This window comes from Anopheles coluzzii, chromosome 3 (assembly GCF_943734685.1).
Source record: "Anopheles coluzzii chromosome 3, AcolN3, whole genome shotgun sequence".
Lineage (NCBI taxonomy): Eukaryota > Metazoa > Arthropoda > Insecta > Diptera > Culicidae > Anopheles > Anopheles coluzzii.
In genome coordinates, this window is record NC_064671.1 from 59,753,938 (window position 1) to 59,768,802 (window position 14,865).

Sequence of the window (14,865 nt, forward strand, 5' to 3'; positions counted from 1 at the left end):
TATGTTTGATGCACTCCTCAAGAAAAAAGGCCATGAAAAATGTTTTAATTTATGTTTGTTGCTTTTTAGGTGGAACACAAAAATACGTCACGATCCCGCTACCTCTGATGTCTGGCAATAAAACTACAACCAAATCATCCAACGCGTCCAATGGGCAGCAAAAATCCTCGAGTGGCAACTCAACGTCCTCTACGTCAGCTAGCTCGTCTGTTCCCGTGACTTCGACCCGAAGCGGCAGTGGTGCGTCCTCATCCCGGCGGAACGCAACTACTATTAAGACTGAAGTGCTCGAGTAGCAAGGCTTTATTAGCGTGTGAAACCCCCTCTCGCGGCAGGGAACTTATTGTCCAACAGAACCATGTCCGATTAAGGTCAATCGGTACTTTTGTTTCTTGCTATTGGTTATTGGTATCCAGAACTCAATTCGTATGTTGCTGAGTGCAAGCACAATTTAGATAAATATTACAAAAGTTTGTTTAGGCTTGATTGATATTTTGGTTTCTGTTATTGCAAATTTCTAGACATATTATTGCATTATAGATTTGTTTCAGAACAAATTTCGTTTAATAATTAGAACCACTTATAACCAACGTCCCATATAACGAGTTCACTGGCCTAAAGGAAGCGATTAGAGATAGGGGCAGCGTGAAATTGAAAATGTTTTTTTGTTGTATTCCTTACCAAATAAGCTGAAGTATTATGGTTTATGCATCAAACGATACGTAAATGGATTCCTAAAAAAATCCTTATGGAATGGATTCCTTATGGAGTCCTTATGGAAAAAAGGACGCTACTCAAATGTTACAGAATTTATTACAACATCGTGGAACACTTACGTCGTGAGTCAATCCCATGAGCAGACACTTTCTCGATACATCAAACTTTTTGTTCGAACGGTTTGTGTGTCGAGGAAGTCTTACAACGAATCGTAATTATGTTCCAAGATCTTGGGATAAATCAGATTTTAGCCTGTACTTATTACGGCACGGTCCTTTGCGAGAAATTGTCACATAAAATTTGAAAAAGTGAAAATTCGATCGAAACTAATACTTAGTAGAATTAAAACACGTACCGTGTGGTGCATTGTTCGTAATATTTCAGCATATTTTTTAATGTAATATAGCCGAAAAACAAAGCTCTTGTTGTTAGTTTCACGCTACTGCTGTTTGCACCATAACGAGCATTTCTAAAGTTTGAGCTTTTACTTTAGTAACATTCAAATGTTTGAATATTTCTTCAGTTAACAAGTAATGTGATGTAATACATCTACAAAAAACATTACTTTGAACAATTTTTTTTTTCATATTATGCTTTACTTGTACTAAAACCGATTGAAACACTTTAACACGGTTTGGTTCGTTATCTACACTTTGCAAGTCAGTTCCAATAATTGTTTCACAATTTCGAAAAATAAAAAAAGAGTAATTTGAAAATTGTTTCTTTGATGATTATCGCTACCTCTGCAACAGTAATGTTAGGCCAAAAAATAATGAAAAATTATAGGAAAACAAATCCTCTCGCACGAAAAGGAAATATTAAAAATGATTATCACTTGAAACAAAATTCAAGGATCCAGGATCGTTAAATCACGGTACAGTCACCGCATTGTAGAGAACGCGAAAAACCCTTCCCGCATTTTTAACCAGAGTTTGCAATACCTCACGTACGTCGCCACGTACTTCTGGCATATTTATCGTTTTATTGGTTAGCCTATTATTTGAGGAAAATATCAACCATTTACCATTTTTTGTATGCATTATTTGAGCACGTTTAACAATTTACCCAGTTAATAGCACTGTTGTTCAACAGCGTCTAAGCCCATCCAACCCAAAATATCCCGATCGATACGTTTGCGTTTGTGATGTTGCACTGTTGTGTATAGTTTAGGGCTTTTCTACTGCTGCCTAACGATGCGAAACCCCCACACTAAATCGAGCTAAAATATATGGATAACTTATTACTAGCTTTAAGAAAATGCAGACATTAATTTCGTCTTCATCCTATCCCACACCTGCCGGCTTCCTGTAGCTTCCTTTCCTATACGGTACTGTAGCTTCCTGTAATGGTCAACAGTGCTTTTCTCCCATCTAGTACCTACTTGTTCTTTGTTTGTTGCATTTTGCTCCATTTGATACAAAAAAGGATAAATAAAATATATACGGAAAGTAACACATCCCAACACACGGCAAGGGGTTTCTTAAGTAACCGTTAAAGCTCCGTCTCCAGGAGCTAATCCGAAAACTGTACACTACACCGTTGGTTTTCGTGTTAAACTTTTTCAACCTGTTTTTACTCCATTGTTTGTTCCATTCGACCACAGCAAAGAAGCATACTAATGTACTAATTCCGACTGTTTATCGTCACCCGCCGTGCTGCTATTGGACACAGAATAAAGAGTATAAAAATGCAATTTCGTTGCCGGCGCGTCACCGTTTCGGTGGAATATTTTCACGGCGCGCTCGAGCACTCAAAATGAACCATTGCGCGCGTCCGTACTTGGCTGTGGCTCCCATTTTCGGTGATGGCGACAGTTCTCCCCACCAACCCCATCCACTCCGCTTTTGTACTTTTTACGCCTTCCCGAACGATATTATGGCTTCTAATCGAAATTCAAATCGCCATCTTGCCCGGCCACTCCGCGTGCTTCCGTCAGCGTATCAAAGGACGGTGGTGGTGGTGGTGCAATTCCACGCTGTGGGCGGGTAATTATCGTGATTGGAATTGATTAATTCTGCATTTGTTAACGTGCTTCGTCTGGCGGTAGAAGTGGCCGATGGGGGGAGAGTTTTATGCCCCGTAGCAAAGTGTGCAAACAGTGGGCAATGATTAGGTTCGGTTCTTCAATCATGCTCGTTACATTTAATGAACTCATCGTACTGTAGATTATAAACTAAAATGAAAAAGACATGTATAAATGAAAAATCTCCCGCTTTTATGATACAAATGTGTTCTATACGATCGAAAACATAATAATTCGTCACCCTTGTTTTCTTCTGATCATGTATAATGCATGTGCTAACTACAATGCCATACATTCCTTTGAGCTATTCCTTTTATCGCAGCCCAGGCTCAATTTAGTGGCACAAACCTGTCAACATGTTGCCGGTGAAATTGTTTTCCCCCAAAACACAACGACCCACACAAGGTCCGTCAGCTTACATGCGGGGAAATGATGATGGCTCACACCCAACGGCCGTACGGATTCGTATCTGCGTACGTATTAATCACGAATGGGACAACAACGCGTCAGTGGTGCGCCTCCACCGAACGTACGCTAAATCGATTCCATTTCCACGTGCTGCAATAATGATGCAACTGGGCCCAAACATAACACATGTAACACAGGAAGGAAAGGAAATTGTCGTGTCAATGGACTCAAACGATATAGTTTTTATTTCCTTCCTTCCTTTCGTTCTCTCTCTCTCTCTCTCTCTCTCTCATGTTCGCTCTCTTTTTCCTCTATTGAATGATAAATCTAATGCACGCTTTAAGCAATACAGCAATTTCAGATGAGTACAGTTCTGTGACACTTGCACGTGACTGTAGGAAGTGGATGGATGGTGGATAATAAACGTGCATGTGTCACTCTACGGGTAATCGCTATCTTATCGATTTTTCCGACAAACTTTGTTGTTGTTATTGGACAAAAACAGGCTTTAATCCATTGATATGTGACTTTATGTAAACTTTTTGAAACATTAACAATATTTATGATACATTTCTAATAAAATAAAAACCTGCTGCAAAAGATCTCTTAAAAGGCTCATTGATTGAAAATGCACATTAATTATTTAAAATTATTTAATTTATTCTTTTAAATACGTTAAAACACCGTTAAAAATAACTTTCGTTGTATTTTTTATCCTTCCATTCACAGAAGACTCCTGTATGCTTAATCTCAAACTAAACGAAGTGAAACGCTAACCTGCATTGGCTATCACAGCGCTTAAATCTTTTCCCTTATCGGTATCCGCAAACTGAAGGTTAAAAGTATCAAATCAATAAACGGTCCGGTGTGCTGGTTCGTTCCCTTTCCTTCCCTTCAGTTCAATTGCTCAACAGGTTTCGATTAGAACGAAAAAAAAAAACGAAAAACGGGTCCCGGCAATAACCTTCCAACCCTGAACTCTGTCACATTTGCCCTTCGTGTGATAGAATTTTAATAATCCTGTGACCTTTAATTCCACCAGAATAATAAGAAATGGAAGAGGTAAATACAAAGCAGTTGTAAATTTGTGTAGCAGGACAATTGTACCGTGTTTAAAAGAATATATAAATAATTATCAGACAAAGCAATCAATTATACAATAAAACGGCCAGTTTGTGTTTCAAACCGTTTGAATCTTGAAGTGATAGTCTTTCCTTCTATTACACCAAAAGAAAGCTTACAAATAGTAATACAAGCGCACAAAAGTTAACCTTTCTTGTCACAAGCAATTACGTAGAAAACAACCTTCACCAGTACAAGCGACCGGTACAGCTAGCTGCTTGATGTTGAATAATAACACTTTTTGTACTGTTGGCAAATTTGGTTCCCTCGAATTTCTTTTCTGAAACTCGCGTGAATTAACCACTAAAATCAGAAGGAAGAAGGAAAAAACAATCGTCACCCGTAAACCTTCACGAGTTTGCACCAACGAGAGTCAAACGAGCACCACTGGTCACAAATCAAATCAAACAATACAATCCGCACAGTGGCAAACCCACATCCCACATCCCCCAAACTATTCTCAAACTAAAAGCGTCCTAGAGGGCTTTGAGGACTAGGACCACCGCTGTAGTGTGTAGGGATGGAATGGAAGGTGAAAGGTGTAGATTTCGATTGCCCGATAATTACATGGTTACACACCCGTGAAACGTAGCCGCTCAGAACGGTTTGGAGCTCCACCGTATTCGGCTTTCCATGCCATGCGGATTAACGTACGAACCACACGACCCCAACCGACCCCAACACCACAAACGATGTACAGTTTTCGATGGACTTCTAACCAATGATCGAATCCTTGCCACGTCCAGTATAACGGTGACTGGCACGTGGATAGGACCCACGAAGAAAAATTGTTAGTGGTAATCGCGCTTGACGCGCTTTCGTGCGATGTTGCATTAGTAGCACGTGAGTGAGTGTGCGACTGACCGGGGCAGACAGGAATACACACGGTAGAATAATGAAACGATAAACGGTTACGCTCACTGAAAGGATACACACAATGGGATGTGGACCATCAAATGCAGCTGTGCCGGTAACGGGCGAAGGGGTTTCAACCATCTCTAAGCTTGTCTATCGTAAGTGAAAATTGGAGTTGCATCAATTGTGCATTGTGAGGTGTAAAATTGTGAAAACAGCGACCTTGTTGCGTACGATTAGCAAAGAAAAAGATGAGGAAACACTCCCGATTACAGATTTTGTTGGATATCGCAAGCTCTTCATTTAAAAATGAATGTGATAAAAACGAGTTGAAATGTGTAATCAGATAGATATGCTTAGTTTTTTTTTATTTCGGACTTATTTTTTAACTGTCCTATCGTATTGATGATGGAAAGCAATAGATTGATTGAGAAATCTATTGAACTCAATCTCAAACTGGTCCGTGCATTTTGTTTTTAAAAATCTTCATTTGACTTTCGTGACGAGTCTCGAATTTGAATGCAACGTTTTGACACACAAGATGATTTTTTTTATACGGTCAGATGCAGAGGCAGATTTTCCTATAAGCCGACTGAGCGATCGGGGGGGGGGGAAAGGGGGGTGGGGGTCTAAAGGGAACCCCAACGTAAACCTCCACATGTTAGTTCGCATTTATAAACGAATGATTTATTTCTTATTAATGTGCACACATGAACGGAAAACTAAATCTTTCTCAAAGTAGTACATTCTTACAAGTGAGTGTGTAGAATGTGTTGGTAACGTTTATAGCAATTAAAAGTTGTAACAAACTTTGGAAATAATGTTTGACGGCCTAGACAAACCTAGACATATTTTTGCACTCTTCCATATCAGCAATAAAACCTCTCATGGCAATAAAGCAGAAGCTCCTGGGATGTTTATTTTTTTTTTTAAGCTTCTTCGATTGCTTTGGTCTTGATTGCAAGAACGAAAATTCTACAAATACGCAAGTACAGGATAATCATTGTCGGACACTTGGATCTCAGGCAATGCTTATATATCTGTGAAACAAAAATCACACACACTTTGTGCAGTAGTTTTTACATCTCATATACATGAGTGAGCAAACAAATGATTTGCAAAATCTTCGTTACAAATAGAAAAGTACAGTTATGAGTACTCAAAAGTACTCCTTGTGGGTTCCCACTGTACTTCTTCTTCTTCTTCTATTTGGCCTAACTTCCTACGCGGACATGCTGGCGTATACATAGGCTTTCGAGACTTAATTCATTATCACGCAGCCGGATAGTCAAAATCCTTGCTACGGGGGGACGGGTCTATTCTAGGTTTGAACCCATGGCGAGCACGTAATTAGGTCGTTCGAGTTGATGACTGTACTATGGGATTTGTACCCGTGTTCTACTGTAATTACTACCATATAAAAGTACAGAAGAAAATTAAGCCCTAACGAATTCAGGATTATGTATTTGCGAATAGCAAACGATATTCATAAAAAAGCAAACAGTGGGGGTCTTCACGATTCTAGTTAGTTTTTTGTATGGAGTTTGACAGTTGGAGGCTGAAATCATGTAAACAATCCATACAAAACCTAGCCTGCAATTTTCAGTCTTGAAAATTTTAGCCTCAAAGCTAGAATTAGATTCGAATACCTGCTCGAAAACACGGTGTTGTTTAAATTCATCCCAAGGTGCATTAAAAAGATCAGGTGGTAGAATCTGGAATCAAAGTGTATGTAGTCCAGGTGGTCTCATAGCATTTTTTCATAACCAATTTTGAACATCACTTTTTGGCAGAACGGGTGAAAACTGTTTTCTCAAACGAGCTTTCTGGAGGCTTGACGAATATTCAAAACACTCTTACAATCTTCATTCGGAAGCAGAAGCGATAAAAATCAGCCTTCTAAATTCATACACCTTGGGATAAGCCCACCTGTATATTATACTCACATAGATAGCTGCTCGAAAACTGGTATACAATGCAAACAGCTGACAGGCTGAAATTTCAGCCTACGAACTTACAACGGAAAGGGCCCCAGTGTAATTTTTGTTGATATTGATACTTTTTGGGGACTTTTAAGGAAACTAAGGGTTTCATTTCGATCCCCCGCTTAGGGCCCCGAGATAAATAAATCCGCCTCTGATCAGATGCTCAGTATCTACAGCGACCAGAGACGGCCACCTTATGTCGGATACCTTATATTTTCATTACATTTCTGATTTTGATCACTTATCGGAACATTGTCTTCACACATCGTTCAGGACATTCTTTAGCTATCTTTTTGCAAAAATTTAGGCCAATAGCTTTAAACATCTTTGATGATATTTAATAAGTCCACTAAAAATCTAGCAGTCTCTCCTTGCTACTGAAATGGTTCCGTAATTTCCTAAATTGGGACGATATGGTGCTAAAATTAAAAAAATATTGGAAATCTATCATAAGCATTAGTCGGTAGACTGTATTAGTACTACATAATTGTATTAAATAATAGATCGCTATATAATAAAAATGGCTATGCTTGGTTTATCATTTTATATACCGGTCCAATTGTTTGCACCAGCATGCGAAAATATTGTATGTATAAATGTGTTAACGTCAACATTTAACGTCAACATTTAAATCATAACGATATTTTCGTCTATATGCTAATCTAAATCTAATATATAAATAGAGAAAAGTAAAATTACGATATTATTATTGTGCTGTGTTGATTCTGATTCTGAACAGAATGTAATTCTAGCATTTCTAAAAATCTCTGATGCCAACGTGCTGTGTCAGTTGCACTGGCGGATTAAGGGAATCTGGGGCCCTAGGCGGTAAGAGTTGAGGCGCCTACAAATGGAACTGAAGCGATCTACGAGTCACCTAAATCGGCGGGAGCCCCAGGCAACCGCCTAGTCCGCCTACCGTTAGATCTTCCGCAGGTCCACATTTAATAGTTGAAAATCAATTTAGTTCATTCAGCTACGTTTGCTACCATTATAGCGCGAGTACGGACTAATGCCTCCAACGAATGCGTTTCAGAAACATCATAGAAGTGGTAAAAAACGTGAATGTAGAATTCGAGAATATATCTGTCGTTCTGGAATGTCGTAATGTTGATCTTCTTCTTCTTTGGCTCAACAACCGTTGTCGGTCAAGGCCTGCCTTTACCTCTTGTGGGTTTGGCTTTCAGTGACTAATTGATTTCCCCCCATAGCAGGATAGTCAATCCTACGTATGGCGGCACGGTCTATTTGGGGCTTGAACCCATGACGGGCATGTTGTTAAGTCGTACGAGTTGACGACTTTACTACGAGACCGGCCTCCGCAATGTTGATAAAAGCACTAAAACAAGCCTTGCCTTTGTATTATTTCCACTCCTCGTACTTTAAAGGTCTTAAGATCGGTTTACACCCTCATGCGTTTAGCGCAAACTGGTTTGCAAATTGTCTAGTGCAATATTTGCCTCGGAAAGATATTTATAAAAAGATAGTTGTTGCTTGGCTAGAGTTAAATTTCACCATGTAACAATATTCAGGCAAAACCTATGACTCTGTGATGATGTGCAGTTGCAGCTGTTCTCTTCCTTATCAAACGGTAACAAAAGCATCTATAAATGATCAAATGTCCTTTCATTACCATGGAATCGTACTCATTTCGTTTCAATATCCTGTTAGCTAAAGATTTGAGCTATTGATTGATTGAGCCTAACACGAAGTGGGAATATTAGTATTATATTTTGCTCCCTTGTCCTTTTTGGATTACATGTATCTAATGTATAAAGTTTATTTTAGCCAACATCATTTCCTAGTACGATAAATTTGTGAACATATCCAGCTTGTAGACACGATCTGAAATAACATAAATGATTTCAAATATTTTTTCTTATATACCATTTGCAGCCATTTATCTTCTTCTTCTTGTGGCACAACAAACGCTGCCGGTCAAGGCCTGCCTGTACCCACTAGTGAAGTGGGCTTGGCTTTCAGTGACTTTTTTGTTACTATAGCAGGATAGTCAATCCTACGTATGGGGGCACGGTCTAATCGGGGCTTGAACCCATGACGGGCGTGTTGTTAAGTCATTCGAGTTGACGACTGTACCACCAGACCGGCCCCAATTATATATTTCTTTATTTTGGGATTTTGTTCACTAGTAAAGAGCCAGCTGGAGAAAGTCCTTGGATCAACTAACAAAGGCAATGACAACAAAATTGTGTCGATAAGAAAAGGGTTGACCTCCTTCATAGTTTCATTTACAAACCTAAACCTTAATCCTATCAGTGGAACAACATGTGTGCAACGTCTAGGTTTTCCATAAATAATTGACAATCGCCAGCCAACGCCTAAGTCGGCGGGGCCCCAGACGACCGCCTAGTCCGCCTAGCGTTAGATTCGCCACTGTTACTATCTATCATAATCTAACATTTTTCCACAGCACGACCAGAAGCGTTTGAAATTCCCCTCGGCGATTCAGAGCATCCGGATAGTCTTATCAAAAAGCATCCACCGCGGCGTCTGAAGCGTCTCGAGGAACAGTCCAGCACGACGCCGAGCATTGAAGATTTGGAGGAAAAACTAGCGACAGCTGAAACCCGAAGACAACAGGTAATCTCTGCAAACCTTCCTTTATCTCCATCTGTTGTAAAATAATAATATGTGGCTTTTCAGTTTCTAGCGAATCGGTCCCAAAAAACTACCTTCGATAAAGGGAGCCTGGATGCGACGGAAAACGATGCTAGTACAATCCCTGAGGAGGGCGAAGATGACCGATCGGCAGATGGCGTGCACACAGCCGAACAAGATGGCGACGACTCGGGCGTGGAACGATCCGCACCGCCAGATGGCAACGGTCGCAGATCAGCATCGGAAATGGAGGACGATGAGTTCGATCCTCATCATCAGCAACAGCTGCACGATCAACGACGCCGCGGGTCGGACCTCAGCATCGGGCACCTGACCAGCATGCGGATGAAGATGAACCAGTACAGGAAAAAGTCTCACCACTACTAGACATTTGGTTTTTTATTAAACATACATTTATTAAGTTTTCAGTTTCTGTTTTCTTTAATATAGTTTCCACTTTTTTGTGTGTTCTTTTACCCTCATTTGCATTCACTTGTTTCCTCTACCCTTTTTGGTGCGATCGCTATGGCATCATCCTTTTCTTTTGCATTGTTGTTTTATACGTCTGTGTGTGTGTGTGTGTGTGTGTGTGTATATAATTGTATGGAGCTTTGTTGTCTGTATCCAGCATCTTTCGTTATAGTGTTTTGTTTGTTATCCTTGCTTTATCAATCTATTTGCATAGTGTGGTCTAAGTTTGTTGACTGACAAAATGAGTTTGTGGTTTGTGTTTGAGTGCTTTTTCTGCTTCAGTTTGCCCTTCCTCCTGTACGATAATCTACATCAAGCGCTCATCCTTAGCAATGCTTTTGATGCATTTTTGCTGTATTGTGGTTATACTCCCTTTGCCTTTTGCATTGCATTCCTTTTCCTCTTTACCGATGCAGCCCATTGCTTCCTTTTACAACTAGAACATTCTACTGTTGTCCTTAGCTTTCCTTAGTTGTTTCATTTACTTAATAATTCATTTATATTTATTTACTTTGTATTAAATATACTTTTTGGCATACCCGTATAATACTTTTATAAAATAAACACCTTGTTAATCTAGGGTTGTTGAATGAGTTTCACTTCGGATTCTCTAGAGCATTATTAAATAATCCCATTTTTACGTGCGTGTGTGTGTTATTTTTCTTTCGTGTTTTTTTATCTGCAATTCTCTCTTTTCCAGTACTTTTCATTTTCTTTAGTTTGCTGCTTTACCAATTGTTTTATCTCAATCTTGTTTTCCCATAGCTATTTTTTCATGCATGTGTAATTAAATCTTCAGAACATTTTGCATTCATTCGTGATTCTTGTTTTTTTATGCTTTGCGTTTTTGCAATTCCATTCTTACTCATTTGTCTTTTCGGCTTAGCTGTTATCATTCATTTTCGTCTAGTTGTATATGTTGCTGACTGCTTTTGCAACTCTTTTGTCTCACTCATCTATTTTCATTCCCAAGTTTCAAATCTTTTCACATTTTTCTGTCACTGCTAATGGCGATCTTTCAGATTGTTAGTTAGTTCTTATCAGTTTATTACAAAAAAAAGTACACGCGTTCTCTATTGCATAGCACAGTGCTTCGTTACCACGTGTGCAGTTTCTACGTAGGAAATCGTGGGAAAAGGTTGATACAGTTTATTCGGCGGTTTTATTTTCCTCTTTTGTAGTGTGATCGTAGGAATGTGTGGTTTCGGGTACAGGTGTTTATTGCCTGGATTGTTTCCGTTTCTACAAATATTGTTCTCCAATTCCTCACCAATCTGACCATATTGAAAATGGAGTTCCAATTAAGCCAGTTCCAAAAGGTACTGGAAGAAAAACGAAGATTGAAACGGGTGCGTTTATGAATGAGCGTAATGTAATGTGGGGATTTCTTTACAATTTGATTCTATTGTGACATTCACTTAGATAATACGATTAGTAACTATCTGCATACTTTTATTTCCTGCGGTTCTTTGTCCTACTTGTTGATGACCATTTGTTTTATTTCACGTTGTTCTGCTTAGGCTGTCCTTTTGGGTGTAGTTTTTTCCTTTGCTTTTAATAGCACTGTTCATTTGTTGGAAATGTGTGATGCAAGACGTTTTTCTTTGTACTCTTAACAAATCTTTCGAGCAGAAACAGATTCAAAACTTGATTTTCTCGTTCTTTTGCTTTTGTTTGCTTTTTGTTTTCTTTGATTGGAACGCTTGGCCCTAGAGAAGGATTTAAACCGTCAATAGTCGTGTGTTTAAATTCGAAAGGAAATGAAAGTTGAATATCGAGCAAGTGCAAACGTTTCATTATACAGAAAGTACACGGTAAGGGGCAGGATGCCATGGGAGCATTTTTATGAAAAATGGGAGCATTTTTATGAAATTGTGTGATAATTTGAAGAAAAACACAGAACACTTTGAGGATAAAGAGATAAATAAAAGCTGTAAGATAGAGAGAGGGAGAGCGAAAGACCGAGACAAGCGATGTATTAAAAAGCTGGCAGGAAAATACGACGTCTTCTGAAACCTATTGGATTGCAAATTTTGCTCTCAAGCATTCTATCATTAATTGTAAGAATATATCCCTGCTATAATCACCTCCTTCCCATCCAAAGGAGTCTCAAATACAGTAGCTATTACCATTAACTATACCATTAACGCACGGTACAAATATGAAACAGTTGCGTTCAATAAAGATATACGAATATCGAAATACGAAAACATGCGCGTTTGGATAGATCTTAAATATCTGTAACACCTTGTTCATTGTTTTTTTTCTGTTTTGTTTCGTTTCTTTTGTTTAGCTATATAATCTTCACTGATTGCTTTTGTGCGAGAAAAAAAGTCAACTTTTTATCATTATCAAATGCTGTTTAACATGGTAATCTTTTGTTTAAAGTACATCACATCAACTTATATATAATAATCAACATGTTATATCCTTCTTAACTTTTGCAGGACAAAATTATAAATGTATCCGTTTTTTTGTATGTGTCCGTGTTTATTGGATGCATCATTATCGTTTGTAAGTTATTCTTGTTTAGCTTACTGTACTTGTTAAAACGTACTTTACTATGCAGAACAAATTATTTCTTATGCTTTAAGTAAACATTTCAAAACGGAAAACTTTCTTAAACAATACCTAACACATGCAGCGTGTTTTTTTGCGGGTTGTCACAACGAATTCACTACAAAAAACTGATTTCACTACGTTTAGGCCCAATATTAATCAAAAACTAAGTGGCTCTTGTACACACTTAAGACAATAACGAAAATATTTTTTTTTCTGTTTTTCGTTTGTATATAATACGACTTTCACATACCATCTCGCCCTCCTTGTTTCAACTAAAATTGTTTTCCTTTTGGCTCATGAAATATGACTGTGTAAAATAGTATATGGTTCCTGTTTTGTTTGTAGTTTAATTTAACAAAATAAAATAACAACAAACCATCCGTACCTAACTGCTGTTTGTCTTGCTTTTGCTGTTTGTCTCCGTTATCTGCTAACCGGTCACCTGTTTATACCTGTTTGCTTGCTCTTACAGTCTAAGTTTGATTTGTTTGCCATATACGGACTCAAATTTCACCAGTTTCCTAGTCCCACACTGCTACCAAGAATTCCTTCTTCTTTTTTTACAATTACAGATAGAAATCAGTTCGACAATGGTGCAACAATAACGTACGCCGCGAGGATAACACGAGTAACGCGCAAAAAACTGTCCCATTGCACACGAAAGCAATCAAAAGCTACAAAAAAACGTTCGAAATAATATTGCGTTCTGTTATTATTATACAATTACTATAAAAAATATTCTATATCATGAAACTAGTCCATTTTGGTCGTTAATAATTTTACACATTAGTGTTTTTAATATACACTAAAGGAAGAGGTTTAATTAAAACACATTATAGATATTCTAATAAAACCATACCATAATTCATTTCTTGCATTGAGGCTTTGAATGTAAGTGCTGATGAAATTTCTGACTTGTGTATTTTTTATGTACTTTTTTCGCGTTCTTTTCTGCTTGTTCCTTCAAAAAGACGCGAATTAGTGTGAAAGCGATTCGAGGGATGAAATGATTTTTTTTTTCTCATTTTAGATGATTATGTTTCATTAACACCGTTCTCTCTCTGTTCGTAGAAAAAAATGCCGGTACTGGCAAAACAGGAAAAACACAAAATAACTTATTCGTTAAGTTGGTTGCTTGGTCCAGCAGCAAATTTCTGATAATGGAAAACCATCAAATCTCACTTCCATATCCATGCGCTACACGATCGTTAGCTAAATCTGTTAAATACACTAAAACCTTCACTCCTTTAGGTAAGTTTGTTGTAGAATTTCAGCTCCCCTTAAAATGTCCTAAATGAGACATTTTGTTCTCTCACTGTGACTTTGCTTCATCAGGGAGGATATTGTTATTTCTTTACGCTAATACACCGACAAAATACACGCACACACACATATACATGTATAATATAAATACGCGTACATACACACTTACGTACACACTTACGGACTACGTGCCTAGAGTAAGCTCCGCTTCTTGAAATGCATCAACACAGTCTCTAGCCTAACTTGCGGTACGATCTGGTGTTGATTTCTATGTGATCGTGTTGCGTTCTGCGATCGTTTTACCCACCAAACAACCTTCCTCTCATCCACCGTGCTAGCGTTTCGCTCGTGTATATATGTGCTCTGTAAAAAGAACAATCCCAAACGGTGTTTAGTACAAGTGGTATAGTATTTATAAACGATATTTGTTTGATCTCACTGTTTTAGTTTATCTAGGGTGCTGCATTGTAGCGTCTCCATTGCGCTTGATTTGCTCTGTTGTGCTGCTGTTTGTTTCGTTCTCTTCTATTATGTATTTTGACGCTAGTGTTTTTATCATACGGGGTTTTTTGTAGTTTCGTTCATTATTTACCTTTTGTTTTCCTTTCTCTTTCTTTCTCTATCTCTCTGTGTCTCTCACACACCCACTAGCATACATTCTGATTATGATTGTATGTATGAACTAATTTGCAAATGTTAATGTTGTTGTACAGCTTTGTGTCCTTTCGGTATTCATTACAGTGCCCGACGAAATATAACCTCCTCACGATTAACCAATGTTCATTACACATTTCGAAATAGAACGTCGTTCAACTTCTCCCATCATTTGTGCTACATTAC

At 38.3% G+C, this 14,865-nt stretch overlaps 2 protein-coding genes across 2 annotated transcripts in view; both read left to right on the forward strand.

The window, feature by feature from the left end:
* Nucleotides 1-2,179, forward strand: part of LOC120959178 (serum response factor homolog) — a 121,753-nt gene extending 119,574 nt beyond the window's left edge. The window contains exon 5 of the mRNA XM_040382382.2: nucleotides 70-2,179. Within this exon, the coding sequence (XP_040238316.2) occupies nucleotides 70-296 (227 nt within the window). The 3' untranslated portion in view covers nucleotides 297-2,179. The remainder of the gene's footprint in view (nucleotides 1-69) is intronic.
* A 1,673-nt stretch (nucleotides 2,180-3,852) lies between these two features.
* Nucleotides 3,853-13,630, forward strand: LOC120959179 (uncharacterized). Its single transcript, XM_040382383.2, has 4 exons — nucleotides 3,853-5,283; nucleotides 9,542-9,711; nucleotides 9,775-10,088; nucleotides 13,335-13,630. Exons 1-4 carry the CDS (start codon nucleotides 5,208-5,210, stop codon nucleotides 13,336-13,338), a joined length of 564 nt encoding a protein of 187 aa, XP_040238317.1. The 5' UTR covers nucleotides 3,853-5,207; the 3' UTR covers nucleotides 13,339-13,630.
* Nucleotides 13,631-14,865: the final 1,235 nt, after the last annotated feature.

Excerpts from the sequence above, each read along its gene's own strand:
- LOC120959179 (XM_040382383.2), top strand. The coding sequence starts at position 5,208 with ATGGGATGTGGACCATCAAATGCAGCTGTGCCGGTAACGGGCGAAGGG. Across the intron at positions 5,284-9,541 it reads CATCTCTAAGCTTGTCTATC|CACGACCAGAAGCGTTTGAA; the intron begins GTAAGTGAAAAT and ends ATTTTTCCACAG. Across the intron at positions 9,712-9,774 it reads CTGAAACCCGAAGACAACAG|TTTCTAGCGAATCGGTCCCA; the intron begins GTAATCTCTGCA and ends GTGGCTTTTCAG.